We start from the raw sequence: 27,209 nt of genomic DNA on the forward strand, positions 1-27,209 counted from the left end.
AGGAGTTTTACTCTTCACAGTAAAATACTCATCTTTTAACATTTTAATGTAATAACAATCATGTTTACTAATGTACATAATAGAATAATTTATTTAGCATATAGGAAGTGCATAATCTCAAAAAAACTGGATAAATTACATAAATGGCACATTTTACTTAAGAAAAATTAATATATTAATACATGCATCATACTTGATTGTACCACAGTATTCTTGGCATCAAATGTTTAAAGATTGAATTATAACACGTTTGTGTCATTGACATGGTGTTTAAATGAAGAAAAAGCATGTTCTACTTAATTCATATATGAAATGCATAATCAAAACCTGTTTTTTTAGTAAAATCTGCTTAATATCAATTTGAAAAGACCTAGTGTTTCTCCTCTATTTGTTCCTTGAGACCCTTGGGTTAATAATAGTAAGTTTGGGAATTAAAAATTAGGCTGGATTTCTTTTATCCTGAATTTGTGCAGTTGCCCACATTTAGACAGATAGAGATACGCTTACTTACTAGGCTTCAGGTCCTGCTGATAGACATTAATAGATAGATAGTATATGTTTGCTGAGATATTAAGTCTGTTAAATTTAGTAAGACTTTCTTACAAGTTAGATCATATGAAATTGCATTTTAAAATTCTGAACAAGAAGTTCAGAAAGAAGTCAAAACTAAGAAGGGATAAAAAGAATGCAAGCATAAAAGGCTTGAAATGAATCCTGCATAGAATTACTTACAAGTCATGTAGAAAATTATAGCCAGGTTACTCCTCAATCAGACTTTGCTAAGTCAGTTAGCCCTAAAATTGTGATTATCTAGAGTCCCAAAGTTGTTAAAATCTTTGTGCAAAAGCAATCTTTCAAAATAAATGGAAATTAGGCAGTAATGACTGCATAACTATTTGGAATGTGAAGTAATGAAACTCCTGTTGATTAAATTTGGCATATTTAAGAAAATAACATACTAAGCTTAGAAGAAATTGGATAGAATATAACCAAGTAGATAATCATAAAAACATTTAGGAACCATCTCAACATATTATTGTAGTATGTTCACAAGAGGACAGGTCCACAGACTGAAACAAGAACACAGTAATCTTGGCTAAACTACTTTGGGAGATAAATTTGGAAGTGGGAAAAGAGTAAAAAATTTAGATAGTTATCCCTGGAAGTAACGGCCCACCAGGCACCTTACTTACCCCTCATTTTAATTTTAATTAAAAATGGGAAAAGAATGCAATACATTGCGAAACATAAACTTCTAATGCCATCTTTCTCTCCAAGAATGCTAGCTTTTAGCCAACTTAGAAGAAACAAATGCTGGCTGCAGTTTGAGTGCTTTTTTTAAGATAAAATGACAAGCGAGCAAGAGAAAGAAGAAATAGAGGCTGTGACAAAGAGAGGTTTCAATAATTAGTCATGTAGTAAATGAATGGCACAGTAAATCCAAATACATCCACAAATAATTATTGCCCGAGGCCAAAACCATCTCCTTTACATAATGTAGGATCAACTCCTGAGCATATAATTGTAATAACAAAAAATATATCAGATTCTGAACTTCATCCCCAAGTCTTACCCATTCTTTGAACTAAAATTAGAGGAATTGTTATTGTCCTGTCCTGCATGTATCTTTCAGGGGTTTTAGTTGTTCACAGTAGATATTTTAACCACTGTTTGGTGTCTTTCTCATTTGAGAAAATACATGTTTCTTTGAGAAAATCAAATCAAGATCTTGGAGGTAAATTTCATAATATATTATCTCCACCAGATTGATTTAATTTGCTTGAGTGATCAGGCTTTTTCTATTAGCATACTACTTGTGCTTAGTAACCTTGGATAAGATAAAATATCTGATGCTTATATGCCAAAATAACCAGTATATGTGAACCCCCTTAACCATAACTTGGTTTGATTTCTTTAGATCATTGCTTGCTTGCTTGCTTGCTTGCTTGCTTTGTTAACTTATTGCCACATGTTTCCTGTATAGATTCAACAACAGTCCAATTTTCCTATAATAATATTGGATTATAGAATGGAGGACATTATGAATATAAAATTAACAATTTGAATATGCAAAATAGCCTTGTGAATAAACGATGCTTCTTGCATATGGAACATATCACTCAATTATCCTTTTTTGCAGTGCAGAATTTTCCCCACAATTCCATTAGTATTAGGATTTTAATTCCTTATATCTCCTCCTTTACTGCTTCCATCTAATTCTTCTCCTTATTTTTGGAAGCTAGACCAGGGATAGTCAACCTTTTTATACCTACCACCCACTTTTGTATGTCTGTTAGTAGTAAAGTTTTCTAATCGCCCACCAGTTCCACCGTAATGGTGATTTATAAAGTAGGGAAGTCAATTAAATTTTAAAAAAAAGAAAGTGCTTCAGTATCGGACAAAACCCCTACCGCCCACTATGAAAGCTGGAATGCCCACAAGTGGGCGGTAGGGACCAGGTTGACTACCACTGAGCTAGACAGACTAAGCAAAGAAATAATGAACCAGTTTCCCCCAACGATATCTTAAATAGAGCCTTTTCTCTGCATGACAATAATGATTGGTTTCACATGTTTAGCCATGCTTTGCTTAATTGACAAGATTCATAACAAACTAAGTCCAATACAAATAGACTATGTCTATTTTTTATTTTTTAAATGATGAAAGAATTGTAACTGTAAAGGAATTAGTTATTCAAAGAAGTGGAAGATATGCTGATACAAAAATACTTGGGTATATTTAAAAACAAATGTTTCACTCATTAACAAATTGGCAGTCAGTACAGTAGCTTTAGCAGTGAAATAAATTCAAGGGTAAACAGCCCATGAAAAACTTAGCCACAACATTTTTACTAACTATAACTGATAAAGTTTCACAAAGTGCTCTAATAATCAAAATGCAAAGTTAACTATTTATGAAAACCTAGCTAGATTATTTCCATTCAAGATAAGATATCACCATCAAGATTGGTAATGGTATTTCTGACCATAGTGGTTACTTAGACTTCAATGACATTGATGATTCTAGTTCCAACTTTTCTGTTCATTCTGATTTAATGCAACCCATATAGAACAGGCAAATGTATGTACCCAGAAAACACTAACCAACAAGAATCTCTGTTTGCAAGATTCAGCAGTATGTCAGGGTTCCCCAATCTTTCCTACTTTGCGGACCATTGGGGAGGGGATGGTTCCGTATGAGCAGCATGCAAGCGCATGCATAGCTCCATTTGCATGAGCTGCAGGCACACAGGCCTGCTGCTCGTGCAAATGGAGAACTTGCACACTGCTTGCGCAGGTGAGGATGCATACAGACGCTTGCTCACCATGTCCACAACCTGGTTCAGACAGACTGAAGGCCTGATCATGGGCCGCTGCCTGGGGGTTGTAGACCCCTGCATCTAATCACTGCATCCAGTCATTGTTTCTGAACATGTATAGCCTCTCTCAAGTTAGAGGTTACAAATAAATGAATATATCAGCATATTATTGATGATACGGGGCATAAAAATTCTAATTCTAATTGCCTTGATCAGTTTCATAAAGATAATGGCTTGGATCATCTGACTGCCTTGGCCCTGTTAGCCAGTAATACTGTCTGAGGCCTGTCACTACAAGCAGAACTAGTGTAACATAGTACACCGATATCTCACTCATAGACATGATCAAAGAGAACCATTTGATCAAGAACAACTAAGAGATCAAGTTAAGTGAATCATTCAGTTTCCTACAGGAAACCAACCAAGGTAACTGGCTGATTTTTTTTTATTCTCTTAAATTAGGCTGAATCTAGATTGAAACTGGTATAGAATCAGTCACCTGTAATAAGTGAAGCAATGGGTGATAATTAGAAAATTCATTGATCTGTGGAAAGTTTCTTCAGCATTTGCTGAACTGCTGCTCTTTTTGAGACTAGTGTTACTACTCCATGATTGATTCAAACAAAGGCTAACATCAACAAAATAAAGTATCCATTACTCATGCCCTCAAAAACCTACTAAGCATCCCTCATTCACTGACAGAATATCTTCTGGACTGAATTGAGTTCTATCATTCTGAAAACTACCTGCAATTGGTAAAAACCATGACAGCCCATCTACTACTAGGTGATAACTACCAAAGAGACATACTGTATTTTTCGGACGATAAGACACACTGGTGTATAAGACTCACCAAGATTTTGAAGAGGTAAGTAAGAAAGAAACGTTTTTGCTTCCCTCAGCCCCCAGCAGCACTCTGCAGGCTTCAGCAGGACCGGGGCAAGACAAAAACGCCTTGGTTTTTGCAAAAACCTGCGGGGCGGGGCTTCAGGAGGCCAAAAATGGATGTATTTGCTTTGTAAGACGCACCAACATATCCACGCTCTTTTTTGGGGGGAGGGGAGGTTCGTCTTATGCTCTGAAAAATACGGTACTGGTTCTTAAGTCCCTGTATTGGCTGTCAATAGGTTTCAGAATGCTCTTTATCTCTTATAAAGTCTTTATGATTTTGCCCTGAGGTATTTCCAGAACTCTAATTTCCAATTAGAACCGATAACTAGTATATGCATCTCAAGTAAAAACATTGAGGAGCTTGCGTTTTGTGAGATTTGGGGGATTCAACGACAATGGTTTTTTTTTTATGTAATGGCTTCAATATTGTGCATCAGACTTAACCTTCCTACTCTCATAGTTTTCTGAGAAACATTAAAAACTGAATTATTTTGAAAGACCTTTGACAATTGATGTCATCTTGTTGGTTGATTAATAGTCATTCAGTTCTCTCCTATAGCATGTGCGATTCATATATTAATAGTTATAATTTGGGGAGGGGTTAGAATTTTTTTTCTTACTGTGAACATTTTAATATCTGATTTGATACTGTTTTATACTTAACCATGCATGTTTATTACTTACATACTATATTATACCATGGATGTTTTAATTTTGTTGTACAGAGTTGACGACATATAAACCCAATAAATAAATAAATGGAGGCCAATGAACATCAGACAATAAATTTCTTCCTTCTGTATGCAGATTTGACATTTAGCCCCTTGTTTGTGGATTGATCTTACCATTTCATGTAACAATTTGAGGTATGTGTTAATAGTTACAGACAATAAAAAAACTTCTGTTGCAGTTTCAGTCAAATGTGCATACTTTAAATAGTAACAGTTAATTTTGTAATAAAGGTGGCATTTTGTAAAATGTTTTATAATAAAATGAGTCATAACAATAAATAGGCAGAATTAGTTTATTACAGTGATTGAGTTTGCTCCTCATGCAACTCTGTAATGTTGTTTGGCATGTTGACTTAATCCAGCTATTGTGGGTTATATGCCATGGTTTGTGACTTTGTTACCGAAAACCATCACACTGTTGACTTTTGCAATGCTCAGTGCAAAAGAAGAATAAGAAATAGAGAACAAAATAAATTAAACAAAATAGATGTATAAATAAATGGATCCCGTTTGTGCCAACACTATTCTTTTTCTGTCCTTGAAAACCATTCTTGCTTCCGTCACATCTTTAAACCACTTCACACATTGTCTTTTGTTGTTAAAAAATTTCAGTCTCGTTTTTTATAATTACATTTTCATTCATCTATGGATATGTACGGATTCATCTCATTCCTTTTGCTATATAGTCATCCTTCATGTTTGGAATTCAGGTTTTATTCTAATCGTTCATATTAATCACTCAGTTCTATCCCAAAGGTGCTTTTTCAAGAGGCAACTGGACTTTTTGGGTTTCTTTGAAGACGTTTTGCTTCTCATCCAAGAAGCTTCTTCAGCTCTGACTGGATGAGGAAAATGGAAGGATTTATACTCCTTGCAGACAAGTGGTCATTTGCATTCTTTTAGAGAGTCATTGAGGTCACGTGGAGATTTATCTGTCATCAGGGACAGCTGAGTGGTGCAAATGGGGGTGGAGCCTCCTTGGAACTGTTGAAAGGACTGTGTTGTAGATTGGAGATAGATGGTGTCATATACCTCCCCCTCTGTTGAGAGAGGTCTGTTCAGTTTTGACATAGATGGACTCTTTAACCCCTCTTTCAAACCAGCGATCTTCTCGGTCCAAAATATGGACTTTGTTGTCTTCCAAATGATTGGCCTGTGTGTTTTAAATGCAGATGGGCAGCTAAGTCTAGTCCTGATGTTGTTTGTTCTCCTGTGTTGTTCATGCATGGAACAAACAACATCAGGACTGGGGTCAGCTGTCCATCAACATTTAAAACACAGGCCAATCTTTTGGAAGACAACAAAGACCATATTTTGGACAGAGGATCTCTGGTTTGAAAGAGGGATTAAAGAGGCCATATATTGCAAAACTGAACAGACCCCTCTCAATAGAGGAGGAGATATACGACACCATCTATCTCCAATCTACAACACAGTCCTTTCAACAGTTCCAAGGAGGCTCCACACTCATTTGTACTACTCAGCTGACCCTGATGATACGGATAAACCTCCAGGTGACCTCAGCAACTCGATAAAATAATGCAAATGACTACTTGTCTGCAAGGAATATAATTCCTTTCATTTCCCCCATCCAGTCAAAGCTGAAGGAGCTTCTTGGATGAGAAGCAAAACGTCTTCAAAGAAGAACCAGAAAGTCCAGTTGCCTCTTGAAAAAGCACCTTTGGGACAGCCATGATGTGGATGACTGAGACTCTCCACAGACACTCAGATCTATATTCATATCACTTTCATTCATCAACCCTTCATTCTTGGCCCTATTCTTATTTTACCTATATGTACTATTAATTACCTCATACCCACTACATTCAACTTTATTTTTTGCATACTAAACTCTCACTTTTATATCTAGCTATTCACTAGTTTCTATAGGTGCTTTGTGCATAAATGTTCAGTGGTTAACCATGTTGTTGTTTTTTAATTTATTTATTTATTAAATTTATATGCGGCCCATCTCACTGTTGAACAACTCTGGGTGGCTTACAGCATCAAAACAAGTTGTAAACATTAAAATATTAAAAGTTAGCAAAAACCTAAGAAAGAAATCAATACATAAATGGGGTGGAGGTGAGGTCTTCTTAATCTACTAACCACTCCAGAGTGGGCCACCTCCACCAGGGCCTCAAGCCAATAGGCAGAGCCAGGTTTTCAGGCCTCTCTTGGAAAGTGAAGAGGGTGGAGGTGGATCTCATGTCAAGGGGCACAATGGTGGGAAACACAGCAGAAAAAGCTCTTTTCCTGAACCTATGTGGCTTTCACAATACAATGTAATAGTAATAAAGTACAATAAAACATAATATAAAATGAAACGTACACTGAAACAAGAAACAGTAATAAATGGATAGTTTCATTTCACTCATCTCAGATTTTCTAAAACAATTCAATTGATAAAAATGCTCAGAAAGCCAATAACATGGAACAATCTAATGGAGGGCTATTGCATACCACAGGCATCTTACAAAAGGGTGAATGAATCAGATATGTTAAATTTGGCTAGAGAAGATAATATTATGTGTCCTAAGCTGCCAAGCAACCATGGGTTGATTGGTCAAGGCTAATGCTTCGAATTGTATCTAAAAGGTGATGAGTCAATGCAGAGTCTAAAGGATCAAGTAAAATGCTTTTATTGCTACAGTGGGGCAAAAAAGTATTTAGCCGGCCACCAATTGTGCAAGTTCTCCCACTTAAAAAGATGAAAGAGGCCTGTAATTAACATCATAGATAGACGTCAACTATAACGGACAAAAGGAGAAAACAAATCCAGACAATCACATTGTCTGATTTGGAAAGAAATTTTTTGCAAATTATGGTGGAAAATAAGTATTTGGTCAATATCATCTCAATACTTTGTTATATATCCTTTGTTGGCAATGACAGAGGTCAAACGTTTTCTGTAAGTCTTTGCAAGGTTGGCACACACTGTTGCTGGTATGTTGGCCCATTCCTCCATGCAGATCTCTTCTAGAGCAGTGATATTTTGGGGCTGTCGCTGGGCAACACGGACTTTCAACTCCCTCCAAAAGTTTTCTAGGGGTTGAGATCTGGAGATTAGCTAGGCCACTCCAGGACCTTGAAATGCTTCTTACGAAGCCACTCCTTCGTTGTCCGGGCAGTGTGTTTGGGATCATTGTCATGCTGAAAGACCCAGCCACATTTTATCTTAAATGTCCTTGCTGATGGAAGGAGGTTTGCACTCAAAATCTCACGATACATGGCCCCATTCATTCTTTCCTATACACAGATCAGTCGTCCTGGTCCCTTTGCAGAAAAACAGCCCAAAGCATGATGTTGCCACTGCCGTGCTTCACAGTAGATATGGTATTCTTTGGATGCAAATCAGCATTCTCTCTCCTCCAAACACAACGAGTTGTGTTTAACAGTTCTACTTTGGTTCATCTGATCATATGACATTCCCCCAATCCTCTTCTGGATCATCCAAATGTTCTCTAGCAAACTTCAGACGGGCCCGATCATATACTGGCTTAAGCAGGGGGACATGTCTGGTACTGCAGGATCTGAGATCCTGGCGGTGTAGTGTGTTACTGATGGTAGCCTTCGTTATGTTGGTTCCAGATCTCTGCAGGTCATTCACTAGGGATTTTTGCTCACCGTTCTTGTGATCATTTTGACCCTACGGGGTGAGATCTTACGTGGAGCCCCAGATCAAGGGAGATTATCAGTGGTCTTGTATGTCTTCCATTTTCTAATTATTGCTCCCACAGTTGATTTCTTCATACCAAGCTGCTTGCCTATTGCAGATTCAGTCTTTCCAGCATGGTGCAGGTCTACAATTTTGTTTCTGGTGTACTTCAACAGCTCTTTGGTCTTCACCATAGTGGAGTTTGGAGTGTGACTGTTTGAGGTTGTGGACAGGTGTCTTTTATACTGCTAACAAGTTCAAACAGGTGCCATTAATACAGGTAATGAGTGGAGGACAGAGGAGCCTCTTAAAGAAGAAGTTACAGGTCTGTGAGAGCCAGAAATTTTACTTATTTGTAGGTGACCAAATACTTATTTTCCATCATAATTTGCAAAAAAATTCTTTCCAAATCAAACAATGTGATTGTCTGGATTTGTTTTCTCATTTTGTCTCTCATAGTTGAGGTCTACCTATGATGTCAATTACAGGCCTCTCATCTTTTTAAGTGGGAGAACTTGCACAATTGGTGGCTGACTAAATACTTCTTTGCCCACTGTATATGCCAACTAACAAACGGGCTGCTTATTCTGTATTGTAGCTTCCAAATAATCTTCAAAACAACCCCATATAAAGAGCACTGCACCAATCCCAAGTGAGTAGCAAAGAGGAAAGAGTTTAAAGATCTCCTGGTCACATCTTCTTTTGAAATATCCATTTCTCACTTCTAAGTACTTTGTGGACAAATGTACATACTTACACACAACCTTCTTATGTCCTTTTTGTCAAACACATGTCCTTCCCAAGAGTAGTCTTTCTTTAGCAAGCACAATTGGAACTGGCAATTCTGTCACTAAATGGAAAATTGTATGATTATAACTGGGCTTATGATTTTATTTAACTTTTTCTCACTGCCTTGAAATTTTCACCCCAGTACTGTGATAATTGAGAAGTCTGGAATTGTTTGTGAGTAAAGGGGCACACAATGGGGAATATACATGGAAAGGAATGATCTGGTGCTATTTGCTTATACTTCTTGAATCTGGAAGCCACAAATGCACTAGGCAAACTGCCAATATATTTCCCATTGCATACCTCACTCTGCCAGGCAGAGGAGAAAAAAGAAGAGTCATGCATAGAATGACCTATACTAAATGACTAATAGCAAACATTTCACAGAAATTGCTTGTTAAATAGCACGTTCATTGCAAATATATTTTTCATCACTCATGTAACTTCAAATTGTCATTGCACAAGAATTCAATATATGTGTGTGTGTGTGTGTGTGTGTATACACACACACACACACACACATATATATATACCCGTAAACCAGACACTCTGTTACACTTTTACCAGCATTTGCACATCATAACATTTCTCTATCCATTTTTTCATCTTTACAAGTTTTTAAGCAAGAGTGACATCATTCTATCTGTATTTTTCCTTATTATTTATAGCAATCATTCACTCCATTTTCCCAATTAAATACAACTAATTTTGTTTTTGATCCAATAATTTTAAAGTGTACAGGTAGTCCTTGACTTTCAGCCACAATTGAGCCAAAACTTCGGTTGCTAAGTGAGTCAATTGTTAAGTGAGTTTTGCTCCATTTTATGACCTTTCTTCCCACAGCTATTACATGAGTCACTGCATTTGTTATATTGGTACACAACAGTCATGATTAATTGTTGTTGTGTGCAACAAGTACTAAAAATGAGCACCAAACGAATCCCCCATATCACATGACCCTTTGTTTTGGCCGGGAAGGACTTTTCCTATGTCAGTGACGTTCCCAGTGACCGCCTTCTTGTCCACCCTCTGCAGTTGTCCTCTGCTTCCTTTTGCAGCAACCTTCCTGACACAGCCAACTTCCTATCTGTTTTCCACAGCCAATTTCCTGTCCGTTTTCCGTGGCTATTCTTTTCTTCCTATTGAAGCGCATCGAGTACCAAAAAAACGATGCCTACCAGAACATTTTTGTGTCAAAATGCATTGAGTACCAAATTCAACAAATTTTAAAATAGTCGAATACCAAGTTACTGTAACACCGTTGTTAAGTGAATCTGACTTCACCCTTGATTTTGCCTCTCAGAAAGTCTTAAGAAGTAATCAGATCGCCCCAGAATACTACCATAATGGTCACAAATGGTCATAAATATGAACTATTTACCAAGCATCCACATTTTGATCACATGCTTATGGGGATGCTGCAACCATCAAAAGTGTGAAAATGGCCACAAGCCACTTTTTTCAATGCCTTTGTAACTTTGAACAGTCACTAAACAAATAATTGTAAGTCAAGGACTACTTAGATTCCATAAACGTTATAATAAACATATCAAAGTGAGTACCAGATTAGAATCTGTCTGAAATGATCATAGCACTGATGATATCTTAAATTGATAATGAAATGTCTTCAAGAAAACAGACTAGCTCAGAGAGCACCAAGGACCGCTCATTTCAACCCTGAGCTACAAATAGTTTCTTCTGTCTAAATATTCATATGTAGTCAAAGAGAGTGTGCGGAATGAATTATCTGGACCAATACTTCTTCTCTGCCACCAGAAGTTTTTTAATCTTTCCTGGAGTGATGGGCATGATGACTTGTAAGAATGCTTACCTTACAAGTACAGGTAATCCTCAAGTTACAATAATTGGGACTAAGATTGCCATCGCTAAGGGATGCTATCATAAAGAACAATGTCACATGGCAGCATATCTTAGCAGTGGTAATTCAGGAGACCTGATTGTTATAATCCAAGCCACTTCTTAAAACAGGAGTCCCAGGTAAGAAATGCAAGTGGTGATGGTACAGGTTATGCACAACTTGGGTGAGGGAAGCACAAGTGCAGGGAAGGTCAACACAGGGTGCATGCGAAAATAGGCTAGAGAAGGAAGCAGATATGTGAGTACAAGAAGGCTGAGGAAGGAGACCACTGAATGGTGGGTAGATGGGTGTATGCAAGTATATGGAGGTTCAGAAAAGGAAGGTGTGCAGTGATAAGAAGGCAGACAGTTGGAACTTAGCAGAGAAACCTGCAACCTTTCCTGCCAGTTTTTTTATTTTTAATATTTTTGCATAAATATGGCCTTAAAATTTGGTTTGTTTTCTATGCAAGTCCTAAACTCAGATACAGACAACCCAATTAAACAAGTGAATTAAAAATTGTCAAAGCTACTTATTTGTGTGAGGGGAGGGGTGTAAACTTTTGGGATTATAACTTGCATTTTTTAATCACGGGTGATTATCGAGTATGGGAAATCTTGCTTCTCAAAAACAATTTTTAATGCTCATTAGGCTGGAAAAGATTGCAAAATTATTTTTAAAGAGTTTTGAAATAGCAGTGACAATATTGTGATTTGGGCCTGCTATGCTGCTTTTGGATTCGAAGGATTTGCCATAATTGATAGGAATTATGAATTACACCAGCAAATTCTACAAGAAAGTATTGAGTTATTTGTCTATGAATTGAAATTCAAGAAATAAAGTAGGTCATGGAGCAAGACAATGACCCAAAAAATATTAAAACGAAAGACAATTATTGTTTTGGAGTGGCCAAGTCAAAGTCCTTAATCCTATAGAAAGGTTGTGGAAGGACCTGAAGCAGATATTTCATGCAAGGGAGCCTACGAAGATCCCAATGTTCTGTAAAAGAATGGGCTAGAATTCTTCCAAGCAAGTGTGCAGGACTTACCAACAATTATTGAAAGTGTTTAGTAACAATGATTGCTGCCCAACTCCCCAGTTACAGAAACCAAAGTTTATATACTTTTACACACAATATGTAGTTTTAGATCATTTTCCTTAATAAACCAATGAACATGTATAATGCATAATTATGCATTTGAGTTCTCATTTATCTAATTTTAGAACTTATGTGGAAAATAGACTATATTTTAGGTTTTATTTATGCAGAAAAATGTTTTACAGTTTTATATATTATAATTATTAGCAATGTTTATTCTTGAATTAATGTTATAGAAATCATCCCTTCAGCAGCTAATACTTATAATGAGAAAGTAGTTTCCCATATGTTACATAGAGAAGAAATATGAGGAATGGACAAATTCAATTATAGCTCGATCCTTTTGTTAGTATTTGAAATGACATTTGATGCCTGAAGAATATGTTTATTGGTATCAAGTCAAGTGTAAAAAAAATCCTTAGGAGATTAATTAACTTCCGTGGATTCTTTATAGGATTGATGATTAGTGTAGTATAGGTAGTCCTCATTCAACATCCACTCATTCAGTGATTGAAGTTAAGACTGCTGAATGACAGGTCCTCGTAGTTGTTGCAATCACATTATTGTGGTTTGGGTGCTTGGTGACCAGCTTACATTTATGAGAGTTGCAGCATACCACAATTTGATTGTCATATGCAACCTTCACAGCCAGCTTCCAACTATCAAAGTCAATGGAGAACAACTAGGAGGTTGCAAATGGACATTATGAGAGGTTCACCTAACAACAGCAACTGGAACTGCTGTAGTGAGTTGATGGGCGTCATGTGCTTTATGCCTTACAACAATGTCGTTTAATGATGGATTTCCCATTCCCAATTACTGTCAGTAAGCAAAAACTACCTATACTATTTTTCAACTTGCTTTGCTGGTGAAATTCTATAATGGATAATGCCTACTCAGTCCTTAATAAGCTACTCTATGCAGAGTTTCATAAACTTGCATTTTAGACTGTTCCACCAGCATATGTGAAGAGGAGATACAAGAGGGTTCCTGTACCATAGTGCTTTTGTATTTCTAAAGTACATGTTCTGGAAGATTTGGTTGCTATGTATTGCTCTGTAAATTATAGCTACCTTCCTAGAGTCATATTTTATCTACTCAATTTTATAGAGATGTGATTGGGTTTCACATAGTGAAAGGATTTTTTTCCTGATATTAGATTTTGATTCCTTTGCAATTTGCATTATCTACTAGGACAAAAAGAGAAAAAAATGGGGAGGGGGGAATTCATGGCAGTAAAGTATAGAGAAATGAAAAACAATGCATAATTGGATGACTGACAGCATAATAAGATGTCTGTGCTTGATGTGCCAAATCTTTGTATTTGGCTGCTTTTTATTATTTTTAGAATTGCTGAAACCAATTTTAACAAAAGTTTTAACTTAGTAGCAATGATTGCTGCCCAACTCCCCAGTTACGGAAACCAAAGTTTATATACTTTTACACACAATATGTAGTTTTAGATCATTTTCCTTAATAAACCAATGAACATGTATAATGACGGTCAGACTGAAAATCATTCAGATTATCAGCTAACTACATAACATTCAATGTCTTGAATTGACTAGAATACAGGGCCCTATCTAACAAAATGAAATTCAGTAATGAGAAAAGTAAGGTTTCTACATTTAGGCAAGAAATACATGCCCAGGTATAGAGTGGATCAGGAGTGTCAAACTGGATTTCTTCGAGGGCTGGATTAGCATTGTAGTTATCCGGGGGGGGGGGGGGAGAGATGGGACGGATGCCTCCTGAAACGCCCTGCTAATCAAAATGGGGAGGTCTCCCCCGGCACCCTGTTTTGGCTGGCAGGGTGCTGTAGGAGGCTGCTAGAATCTCTGCGGGCTGATCCTTTGCTATTTCCAGGCTGGCCCTGTGGGCCAGTTTTAAGCACCCTGTGAGCCAAATCCAGCCTGCAGCCCTTGAATTTGACACCCATGGAGTAGATGGTACCTGACTCAATAGTGGTAACTGCAAGAGGTATCAATCACTTAAATATGAGCCAGCAATGTGCCAAAAAAGCCAACAAAATCCTAGGTTATATTAACAGAAGAATAGAGTCAAGATCATCTGAAATGTTAATATTACTTTGTAATGCCTTGATAAGGCCACATTTGGAATACTGCATCCCGTTTTGGCCGCCATGACATAAAATTGATATTGAGACTCTAGAAGGAGTACAGAGAAGAGCAACAAAGATGATTAGGGGACTGGAGGATAAAACATTCAAAGAACAATTGCAGGGGTTGTTTAATCAAAAGAAGGAGTAGGGTGACATGATAGCAGTATCAATATTTAAGGGGTTGCCACAAAGAAAAGGGAGTCAAGCTATTATCAAAAACCACCTGAAAGCAGGACAAGAAGCAATGGATGGAAAGTAATCAAGGAGAGAAGCAACATAGAACTAAGGAGAAATTTCCTGACAGAACAATTAATCAGGAGAACGACTTGCCTCCAGAAGTTGTGGGTGCTCCAACACTGGAAGTTTTAAAAGAAGAGATTGGAGAGCCATTTGTCTGAATTGTTACAGGGTTGGACTAGAACAGGGGTCTCTAATGCTGGGCTGCAACCCAGTACAGGGCCCGAGCTTGTTCTGAACCCGGACACTGAAGCAGCAGCCAAGTGCCCATGTTCTCACTGCTTTCTTGGAACTGTTCCTCTCACTCACCCACAGGTCCACAAAGTCAGAAAGGTTGAGGGGTGCTGAACTAGAAGACCTCCAAGGTTCTTTACAACTCTGCTATTCTATTATTCTGCATACAGAAATGTAGCAATCAGCCTTCAAGTCCATAAATGCTTGATAAGGAATATAAACATGTTATCTATAAAGTGTAGTGGGGCCAAAAAAAAAACCATCCTTTTTTCTCTCTACCACTATATCTATACAGGTAGTCTTTAACTTTCAGTCACTTGTCTAGTGACCATTCAAAGTTACAAAGGCACTGAAAAAGTGACTTATGACCATTTTTAACAACTGTTAATTGCATCCCTGCAATTACATGATCAAAATTCAAATGTTTTGACAACCAGCATGTATTTATGACAGTTGCAGTGTCCTAGGGTCATGTGATCACCTTTTGTGACTTTCTCAACAGCAAAGTCAATGGGGAAGCCAAATTCACTTAACAATCGTGTTACTAATTTAACTGCAGTAATTGACTTAACAACACTGACAAAATGAGGCAAAATTCAGTTAACTATTTTTTAGTAGTGGAAATTTGGGGCTCAATTGTAGTCTTAAGTCAAGGACTACCTGTATTTATGTATTGTTCTCTCCAGTGTGAAAGTTTTGATTGCTTTTACTTTTTTACTACTTATTAGCAGTCAAAAAAGAAACATACTGTTTGTTATAGAGGTCAAGGCATCAGGCAACCAGGAAATCATGAGTCCTGTGTTAGACACAACGTCTGCTAGGTGATTTTGGCCCAGGAAGTCCCTCTCAGCTCTAGGAAAGAGGCAGAAATAAACCACTTCTGAAATCTTGTCAAGAAAATTCTAGGAATTTGTCTAGGATCTCTTCAAGAGTCAACACTGACTTGAAGTCAACACACAAACAGAGAGAAAAAGAGACATTTGGGTTTTGTTTACATGAAATAGACATGTTTGCTTTTTATACAATATCAAGACTATTTTGAGGATAGTGGTTTCTTAAATGTGTTTTTCTGTTTCTGAAGTAAGCAACAACACCAAAACCAAATCTGGCTGATCAGAAAAACTATGTAAAATTAGTTAAAATCCTAATGTCTATGTTTCTGCTTTTATTTCATTTATCTCTGATTGTCTTTAGGTTTTTTATATAGTGTTTAATTTGTCATACTGTGAACTACTCAGTCATGTAAATATGTTAAATAAATAAATAAAATTTACAAATATTCTAATGTATAAATAGTATAAATCTTTCAGCACTTTAATAATCTTAAGCACTTGAAAATTTAATGTTTGGAAAAATTCTGAAATGCTTAGAGCAAGTTGAAGTGTAGTTGTCACACAGGAGTCGCTAAAGTGATGATAGGCAAGAGTTTTTGGCAGTCTGTTAAATAATTGGAACCAGTAGAAGATAGAATAAAAAAAGAACCTGAGAAAAGAAATCAATATATAGAAGTTAAAACTATGTTAGTCAGCCTTAGGCCTTTAACACATTTGCGATTATTCATAAAATTCTTTTTAGTTTGATTGGTGCTCAGTATTTATGTACTTCTGGTCCAAAATAACTGAAAATAATAATTATTAAAATGTGTATGGGTCCATAAGAGGGTCTTGCTGATCCTTTTGATAGGTTGCAAATGGTTCAGAAAATAGTAGTAAGGATGTAGAGTTGGTCCAGTTCATGTAATTTGGTGAATAATATCTTATTGCCTAGTTAATCACATTTAGACTATTTGGGAACTTCTATTAGTTTAATAGTCACATTAGATTCCATTCCTAAACAGTATTGGAAGGATATTGTATTTTAATTTGTCAGAATTAATACTTTGTTGATTATTGAAAATGTAACTGTATTTTGCATAGTTTAAAGCATGTGAACAAGCTGCTGTAACAATTATAACTATCTTAATTACATGTTATAGGACAGGATGATCCAGCATTAAGCATACGTCCTCCCATTTTATTAAGGGATATTTTTATCCTTAAAATAGTTAATATGATAGCTTGTAATTTCATCTAATTAAAAGAGAGCAGCAGATTCCCTTTAGGGAGTAGAAAAAGTTTTTTTATGACTAGGGGAAATGCATAGATGAGTGGATTACTCAGTTTAGTTGGTGCTCTGCCTGCATAATTACTAGAACTATCTATTTAAATGATTTTTTTAAAAAAAAACAACCTAAGAACAAACAGCAACCAGTGCATATTTTTTGTCTCAAATTATATTTCAAACAACAATTACCATCATAGGAAAAAATGAAAATGCATTCTGAAATCTTTTGACAGATTTTTCAATTTTGTGTTTATGATTTTGACTTTCTTTTATTAAGTGTAAAAATAGATTAAAATGTAATAACTTCAGCAGAGGCTAAGAATCTATAAAAAGTTATAGATAGATGACAGACAGACAGACAGACAGACACACACACACACACCAAAAACACCTGGCTGAAATAATTTAATATTTAATTCTTCAGTTTCCACATTAACATTATTTAGACACACATACACACACTCACACACACCCACACAGCGTGTGTATTTCATCTGTCTTTTTTTGTTAATGAACTGTAGGAACATCATCTCCAGCGGGCCATTTCAGCACAGCAAGTATATGGAGAGAAACGGGATAATATGGTTATACCAGTCCCAGAAGCAGAAAGTAATATTGCCTATTATGAATCAATATACCCTGGAGAATTTAAAATGCCAAAGCAGCTTATTCACATACAGCGTGAGTATACATTTATACTGAATATTTAAAATGAACTGGATTGCTTTTTTAAAATAAAACTAGTTTTGTAGATTCTCCTTTGGATACAAAGAAAAATATGGGCTGGGGTCACGTAAGTAAGTAATTGGATTTACTAATTAAATTAGTTGCACAAAAAATATTGAGCTCAAAACAATTTAAATTTTGTTATGTATGTGTTTCTTATATAATAAAATAGGTAGTGTTTAAAAAAATGAAACACATGTTGTCTTCAACCTATAACCAGTCATTTAAACACCCTTCAAACGTAGAATGGCTTGAAGGGTTCCTTTACAGTCTAGAAAGCATTTCCAGCTGTCAAAAAATGTTACACTATGTTCTCCATATGATCATAATATGGATTTTTGACGTGTTTACATTTAAGATCGGATAACAAGTGCCCTGTGACCATGTAATCACAATTTGCAATCTCTTCTACCTTTTCAAGAAAGACAGTGGGGAAGCTGGCAGGGGAGATTGCAAGATAGTGTCACACCTGCCAAAAGATTTCCCCTCCCCTCCATTTAATAGAAGGGGGAGTCCTTGGGCAGGAGAAACAAAGCAGGGATATATGCAATCTCCTCTTGTTTCTCCAACCCAGTATATGACTTCCCTTCAGCTCATGGAGAGGAGAAAAACTCTTCCAAAGGGATGAAGAAATGGAGGTCTAATCCTGAAGATCTGAGCCCCATTTGTGTAGTCCCTTCCAAAAAATTCCCCTCCTTGCACGGTGGGGAAGGGAACATGAGCAGGGGGCTATAGCAATAAGCTTGGATCTCAAAGATCAGAGGTTTCTGCCTGTTGCAGGAGTTCTCTTCTGTGCATGCAAGGGAGCTGGCTGTTTTCCTTTGGAAAACAGCACTTTTACCCTGTCGATGTAATGACTCATGTGGTCTCTTAACCAATTGGGAGAGTCATGAGTGTCATGATTAATGACCATTTCACACAGTGACTAAGATTCCAGTTCCAATTGTGACTAAGTCAAGGACTGCCTGTACACAGTATCTTTATAACACTTTGATGTAATTTACATTGTATGCAATGTCATAGTACTATATGGTTTTACACGTAGGCTAAGCTAATTTGTAATGTGTTCAGAGATATAGTGAATAAACTAAAATTTTATTTCCTCATCTCACTAACAAACAAACTTACATCAAACTTTTAAAAAACTTGTCAGAGTTTTTTTAACTTGGTCAAAGAAAATGGAATTGGAGAGGTACTACAGTTACTTCTCAACTTACCACAATTGAGCCCAAAATTTCTGTTGCTAAGTGAAATATTGTTAAGTAGGTTTTGCCCCATTTTACGACTTTTCTTGGTACAGTTGTTAAGTAAATCCCTGCAGTTGGTAAATTAGTAAGCTGGTTGTTAAGTGTATTCAGCTTCCAAATTGACTTTGTCAGAAGGGGTTGCAAAAGGGGATGACCCCAGGACCCTACAACTGTCATAAATATGAACCAGTTGTCAAGCTTCTGAATTTTGATCACATAATCATGGGGATGTTACAATGGTCATAAGTGTGAAAAACGGTCATAATTTACTTTTTTCAGTGATGATGTAACTTTAAATGGTCACTAAATGAACTATTGTAAGTCAACAACCACCTGTATACAATGGGGAAAAAATTCTGAATTTTATTTAGCTGTCAATTGATATCCTACAGATTACAAATTGACATATATTTTTTTCTTTCACATGCAATATAGAAGAACAAATAATGTTGTAAATGCATCAATAGAGCAACATTATAAGTGCTTGCTAAAGAACTGCAGAATCAGGGCCATGATACGTCTTACGATATGGGGAATCCCTTGGAATGTTTGCATTGTATGCAGGTGGTTGCTGGCACTAGCACATTTCTTTCTCTGTGTATTCCCCATTGTGTGCCTGTGTATTTTGTTGTAATCCCTTTCTCTCCAATCTCTCAATTCTGCAGGGGGGAGTGGAACTTTCTGTAGGCAATCTTCCTGGTCTATACCATTCCCACCCGCAAAGTGGAGAGTTTGAAGAGAAAGGGATTACGAAAGAATAAGCAGGCACACAACGGTGAATATACTGGACTGTTTGCAAGGCACATTCTCAGCTGTTGGCACCAGCACATTTCCCAGGGGGAAAATAAGTAAAACAATAGGTTAGCTATGGGACAAAGCATTATTATAATGGTAATAATGTGACTGATGGCAAGTGTAAAAAGTTGTAAAGGACGTTGGTTATAAAATTATTTTTCCAGCACCATTGTAATTTAGAACAAAGCAGTCAGTGAGCTAGGACTACTGGTAATGGGATAGATCTGGCAAGTCGTCATATTTACCTGAAAACAATATATTTAAATAGTTTTTAATGAAAATTTTATTTATCCAATGAAGGCTACTTTATAAATATTGACAATTATTCATTTGATAATTTTTCAAACGTATATCTACATTCTGTCTTATCTATATAGAATTAGCTACCATATATTCATATTCTCAGGATTTGTTAAGAAATATAATTTTATAATCGGTAGATTTTAAATGGCAAGAATATATGTGTATATTTTTAAATTCTTCTACTTTGAAGTTTATATTAAATTATATTAAAATATTAAAACCCATTAAAATGTTTTTCTCTTTTCAGCTTTTAGTTTGGATGCTGAGCAACCAGATTATGATTTGGATTCAGAAGATGAGGCCTTTGTGAATAAGCTGAGGAAAAAAATAGATATTTCTCCATTGCAATTTGAAGAAATGATAGACCGACTTGAAAAAGGAAGTGGTCAGCAGGTATAGTATTATTTCTGATTTGAAATTGTTTTAAGAATATAAATACATAAAAATGACATACTTGGACTTTACCTTTAGCCAGTCAGCCTGCAGGAAGCCAAACTACTCTTGAAGGAAGATGATGAACTGATTAGAGAAGTATACGAATATTGGATTAAAAAGAGAAAAAACTGCCGAGGCCCTTCTCTTATCTCAGCAGTGAAACAGGAGAAACGTGATGGGTCCAGCACAAATGATCCTTATGTTGCATTTAGAAGGCGAACAGAAAAGATGCAGACTCGAAAAGTGAGTATGGACTTAATATTTTATTGCATCTACAGATCTCTGTCCAGAGCCCTTTATAAAGTGACCAGATTTTTTTACAGAAAAAAGGAAAGGGGGAAAAACCCCTGTGACAATGTTAACAAAATTGTTTGTGATAAAAATCACTCTTCACTTGGAATCGAAAGCTAGTTGGACAAAGTCCAGACAAGTGAGGCTCATGTGTTTCAAGATTTCCTGGGAAAGTTTAACATATTGATTCTTGGGTTGGTTGGGATATGAGTTGATCCTGCCCCATTTGACTTCTGCATGCTCCCAAGGGGATGGGGAAATGGATCCAGCCATGGTGCATGACTGGGGGATATCTCTAAAAGAGGCATTGTACATCCTTCCATTAAGAAACTAGCATTTAACCCTGCTGCAGTGAACAGCTATCACACATTATTCTTGGGGAGATTGTTGAGATTGTTTAAGATCTGCAGATGACTCAAAAAGAAATGGATTATCTGGACACTCTTCTGTCAGGTTTTAGGCCTGGGAAATAGCATTGGTAATGATTATTTATGCTTTATAGTAGGAGAATGAGCCTATCAGGAGTATGATAGTATCCCTTTAGACTATCTGAGTGTTACCTGTGATGTGGGCATCATTTTATGCTGCTTCCACTCCCAAGTTTATGGCTTTAGCTTTAGTATGTCTGGCATAGTCACATGGACACTTTGTTATGGGATGTGTCAGAGTTCAAACCTCTCTCCCTTTTATAGATATGATATTGTCAGTATGCAAGTTACTGTAACAACCTCCATCTCAAATCAAATGGGAAATATAGTGGTGACTAAGAATCTGGATGGGGGGGGGGAGATTGAAACTCAACCCAAGCAAAGCAGAATGCCTGCTATTTCAGGAACTAGGGTAACATCAATGTAAGCTCTTGATGGGATTGGGCTTCTTCAGAAGCAGCTGGTATGTCATCTCACCTCCTGGACCTCTAATTCCTGTTAGAACAGGAGGTGGCAATTGTGGCCAGAAGAGCCTTCCCTCACTTTTTGGCTTGTAAATCAATTGTTCTTGTTTCTAGAACTTATAGCTATCATATAGTATATTGTACAGGGCTCTCCTTGAAAATACCTATAGGCTCTAGTTATAGCAAAATGCAAAAGTTCATGTATTAACATAAACAACTTGATTTTTCCATATAACAGCAAATACAGCAAGAATTGTGTTGGTTGCCAGTCTGCTTCTATGTACAGTTCAAGATTCTAGTGCCACCTTTAAAATCCTACAGAGACTGCTTACTCCAATTAAAATCTGTTTCCCCAAATTGTGCTTGCAAAAAATGCTTAATGGGAATCTCATGAAGTTGATGGATTCAAAAGCCAGAATTTTCTACAGGAGTTCCCTCTCTTATGGAATGGCCCCCACAAGAAATAAGATTTGTATGTTCATTATGGATGATTACAAAGCTCTTAAAAGCATGGAAATTCCAAAGAACATTTATGGACTTAAACAGTTGTTACTTTATTGTATCTGGGATTATTGTGAGCAGCGTTAATAATTATAAATATATTTTACAATTATTAGATTGGCTATTGCATTTTGTACTGTAATACTACAGGGCTTTTTGTTTTGAATTCCTTATAGTTATAGTGATTTAAGTGGCACATGAGTCTTTATAAATAATATTTCAAATTTGTGGTTGAAAAATAAATATTCACAACATTCAAGTCTGAAAATATTTAATATTTTGGGCCTAAAATATGTTTCATTTTACGTTTACTACATTTTGCAGAATCGAAAGAATGATGAAACTTCTTACGAAAAAATGCTTAAACTGAGGCGGGATTTGAGTCGTGCAGTAACAATTCTAGAGATGATAAAGAGAAGGGAAAAAAGCAAGAGAGAGTTGCTGCATTTAACGTTGGAAATTATGGAAAAGAGGTAAAACAGTTTGGTTCTGCTTTAAATTATACTATTAAATAAATAGCTTATTAAATTGGCACATAGATAATATTTTATGAAATTGTAATACATTTTTATTTATTCCACATTTGTACATAGTTTATCCCCATACCCACCAAATATGTGGATATAGGGATAAAAGCAATATTTTAGATTATCAAAAAAACAGCTTCTTGTTATTGTTGGAAAATCTTGCTATTTTGGAGAAAAGAATTACTAAGGTTTGACAAGTTGTGATGTCTTACATTCAGTTCTGTTGCCTCCAAATAAAACTGAAAGTATTCCTCTCTTTAAGCTCTTATGAGGCAAGGGCAACTAGACCCCGCCTGACTGAGGCAGGAGATAGATTAATTTGGTTTAGTATATGTTAGAGTCACTGGAAGGATATCCTTTGCAATTCTGAAATCAAGGCAACTTTAGCCATCCACCTGCAATTATATAAATGAAATATATTAATTTGCAGAGGAGAGTTGTTTTTCATTCTAAAGGGTGCATGATGGTTGAGTGACATGTATTTAAACAGAGATCCCCAACCCTTGGTCATTGGACTAGCATTGGTCCATGGCATGCCAGGAACTGGTCCGCGCAAACAAGCAAAGCCCCATTTATGAGAAGTAAAACTATGCCCCCTCCAGGACGCGAAAAAACCTCTTTCCCTGATGCCAAAAAGTTGGGGTGGGCACTGTATTAAAATATCTTTAAAAATAAAATAGATTCCCTATTAGACAAAGATACTAAGAAAGATTCTATTTAATATTTATGAAATTATGGTAATATTGGAAATGACCAAGTAAAGTAAGTCTGTTTTGCTTGAAATAATATCATTAAAAATCGATTACATTTTTAAAGTTGAAAATACTGACTAAAATATTCTCACTATTATCTGAGGTGAATAAAATATTTAACACTCTAACACTTTGGTTGTTTCAAGCTTAGAATGCTTTTGTCAAGGTGAACGCAGCATTATAACAATTGTGAAGTCAGAACAGCCCTTTTTGAAACTGATACTTTTTCCCAAATTGAAAAGAGATATGTTGATCTCGGAACATTTCAAATTTGAAAGTCTATGGAGATTCTCAGTCATCCATATCATGGTTGTCACAAAGGTGCTTCTTTTTTTCTCAAGAGGTAACTGGATTTTCTTGTTTTTCTTTGATTTCTCATCAAAGAAGCTTCTTCAGCTCTGACTGGATGGTGGGGAATGGAAGGATTTATACTCCTTGCAAACAGCTGGTCTTTTGCATTCTTTTAGAGAGTCATTGAGGCCACTTGGCAGCTTATCTGCATCTTCAGTGTCACCTGAACAGTTCAAATGGGTGTGGAGCCTTCTTGGAACTGCTGAAAGGACTGTGTTGTAAACTGAAGATAGATGCTGTGATATCCTTCCCCTTTTGTTGAGAGAGGCTTTTTAATTTTGATATGTTAAGGAAAATAGTCTATTCTTCCTGGACTGTGCAGTACACATTAAGGAAGACAGAAGACTTAACATTGATGTTTACAGGAAACCCACACACCGAGATTAATATTTATATTTTGATTCTCATCATTTACTGGAGCACAAAATGGGAGTTATTAGAACTCTACACCACCAAACTGAAGGGCTGCCTTATCAGGAAAGATGGGAAAGAAAAAGAACTAAAACACATCAAGAAAGCCCTCAGAACATGTGGCTATCCTATGGGCCTTCATCAAATCCCAAGACCCAGCATGAACTCCTCCGTAACAGAAAAAGAAGAAAACAATAAATGAAACAATGCAGTCATTCCATGTGTTGCAAGAATATCAAAAAAGCTGAGGAGGATCTTCAGCCATACTGCATACTTCAAACCCAAGAATACACTAAGGCAGAAGCTTGTCCACTCCAAGGTTAAAACACCCAGACATTAACTGAGCCAAATGATATATGCAGTACAGTGCAGGGAGGCATGTTCAATGTGGAAATAGCCACTTCATAAATGAATGGCACAATATAAGAGAATAAACCCATCAGGACAAGTTTCAGCAATTCATCTGCATTTAAATGATAAACGCCACTCTTTTGAAGACAACAAAGTATATTTTGGACAGAGAGGACCGCTGGTTAGAAAGAGACCATCTATGTCAAAATTGAACAGCCCCCTCTCAAGAGAAGTTGGGGGATACATCATCTATCTAGCCTACAACACAGTCCTTTCAGCAGTTCCAAGAAAGCGCCAAACCCATTTGCACTACTCAGGTGATCCTGAGGGCACAGATAAACCTCCAAGCGGTCTCAACAACTCTGTAAAAGAATGCCAATGACCAGCTGTCTGCTAGGAATATAAATCCTTCAATTCCCCATCATCCAATCAGAGCTGAAGAAACTTCTTGGATGAGAAGCAAAATCTCTTCAAAGAAAAACAAGAAAATCCAGTTGCCCCTTGGGGAGAAAAAAAGCACCTTTGGGATTTCAAATTTGAAAGATTTACATGCTTACTGCAATCTTCCTTTCAGAATGTATATTCTGAGTATTTCCGTAATGAAATGTTTTCTTGAGTAAGATTTGGTGTAACGCTCGCTTCTAAATCAGTAGTTCTCAGCATGAACAGTTTATAGTAACTTTGAACTCCCGGATTGTCAGCAATGTCCATGTTGATGGGAAATTCTGGAAATAAATTCCATGTATCTTGAAATTGCCAAAGTAAGGAAATGCTGAAATAGGTTCTCAAGGGAATAAAGATATAAATATTAAGTATTTAAGCTAACTATAGGAGATGACCAGGAAGAGCCCATGGGTGGAGTCAAATGCTACCATCAGAGACTTTTAAGTCCAGCCCCGTGTGTATTGACTGTTATCTACCACCAATTTATCTTGGTGCTTTAAAGATCATAGTCTTGTGTATTTGTGGCATGGAATAAATTCGTAGCACTTTTGAACTGTCCTGGCTCTTGATTTCTTATGTCTGACCTTAAGATTAGTTCTAGTAAATTAAAACTTTTTCTTTACTTTCCAGATATAAGTTGGGTGATTATAATGGAGAGATCATGTCTGAAGTAATGGTACATCGACAGCCTATGAAGCCTACTTATACTATTCCTGTTGGAATAGTTCCTAATAGCACTCAGTTTAAACACCAGGAAAATATAGAATTGAAGGAATTTAAAATAAACAAGGTGACTCTTATCTGTCTATCTATCCATCATTATAGATATTACTTGGAAAAAAAATCTGCTTTGTAATGTTATGCTATAAATGTGCTTAAACCATGTACATTCTTAATTTCATTCCAAAAAACTTCAAGCTAACTCTAGGTAGCTACCACTTACCACTATGGTAAATGATTTTGATACTCCATTATGTTAAAGCTTCCTATGAAATAATCCTAGTTGATTTTGAAAATCTAAACAAAGACCTTAACAGTATTTGAATGCGAGATCACCAGGAAATCCCAGGTTGTTTTATGGTTTTGATTGTGAAGTTGAAAAAAAACTTATTAGAAATAATTCATAAACTCAACCATGATTTACATCAATTTGAAAAAGGGCTTACCTGATTCTATATTAGTTAAGGAAAAATCTCTCCCTCTCATTTCATCAAAATGATGCACTTAAAAAAAAAAAATCTTCTAAACTTACATCCTAACGGTTATTATGTGCACCGTTACATAAAACTACTAATGAATTTTATCTTCATGCAGCAAGAGAAAGCGGAAGCTATACGGCCGAAGAGAAAATACGAGAAGAAGCCCAAAATTGTTCCTTCATCGGCTGCTATTGCTTCTCAGCAGACAGTTCCTGCTTCACTGCCAATCTTTAATGCTAAAGATATGAATCAGTACGACTTTCCCAGCTCTGATGAAGATCCTCTTTCTCAAGTATGACATCTACAGTTTCTTTGGTTCATAGGGAAGAAATAGTCTGCTTTTTCTTACTACTGCTTTCTTTTTAAAGATCTTTTCTGGCTCTTCTGAAACTGAGGAAGAAAATGATCCTGATGGGCCATTTGCTTTCCGTAGGAAAACAGGCTGTCAGTATAACGCTGTAAGTCTCAAACCTCTACGCATTACATTGTTACTTATATTAATTAAATTCTTGCTTTAACCCTTTCCATATATTTCTTTTCAAAGCCTCATTTAGACCAAACTGGTGACTGGCCTTGGAATACTCCTAAAGGGGGAACATTAGGAGATGAGCGGTATAGATATTGCTTGACCACCCTTACTAGGCCGCAAAAGTGCATTGGGTTTTCACGTAGACGGGTTGGACGTGGTGGAAGGTAGGCTTATTTATCTTAAAACTCACTACAATAATACCATGTTGTGGATAATATGTACATTTTGAAATGTAGTTCTAACATGTTTGCTCAGTTTCTTAATGCATAAATTTTAATTAGACATCCGTATTTTTAATCTATAGCTTTGACTCGATCTTCGCTCTTCTGTTATAGAAAGCTTTATTGTGACTTTGCTTCTTCTCTTTTCTCCCTTGAATCCATGATTTTAAGACGCTAACATTAATCGTATTTT

The 27,209-nt window shown here is 36.4% G+C and overlaps 1 protein-coding gene across 3 annotated transcripts in view; it reads left to right on the plus strand.

The window, feature by feature from the left end:
• EPC1 (enhancer of polycomb 1) overlaps positions 1-27,209 on the plus strand; it is a 59,403-nt gene that overhangs the window by 19,486 nt on the left and 12,708 nt on the right. For 2 of the 3 annotated variants that reach the window (XM_087712549.1, XM_087712548.1), the window contains exons 2-9: positions 17,563-17,722; positions 20,360-20,505; positions 20,584-20,790; positions 22,556-22,704; positions 25,698-25,857; positions 26,382-26,558; positions 26,635-26,724; positions 26,811-26,959. In XM_087712549.1, the coding sequence (XP_087568675.1) occupies positions 17,623-17,722; positions 20,360-20,505; positions 20,584-20,790; positions 22,556-22,704; positions 25,698-25,857; positions 26,382-26,558; positions 26,635-26,724; positions 26,811-26,959 (1,178 nt within the window). In that variant the 5' untranslated portion in view covers positions 17,563-17,622. Of the gene's footprint in view, positions 1-5,057; positions 5,077-17,562; positions 17,723-20,359; positions 20,506-20,583; positions 20,791-22,555; positions 22,705-25,697; positions 25,858-26,381; positions 26,559-26,634; positions 26,725-26,810; positions 26,960-27,209 lie in introns of those variants that run through there. The other variant, XM_087712550.1, reaches the window with a different exon arrangement.

Source organism: Thamnophis sirtalis, unplaced genomic scaffold, assembly GCF_051295495.1.
Source record: "Thamnophis sirtalis isolate CommonGarterSnake01/CBP01778 unplaced genomic scaffold, rThaSir2_p1.2 scaffold_4, whole genome shotgun sequence".
In the NCBI taxonomy this organism is placed as follows: Eukaryota; Metazoa; Chordata; class Lepidosauria; order Squamata; family Natricidae; genus Thamnophis; species Thamnophis sirtalis.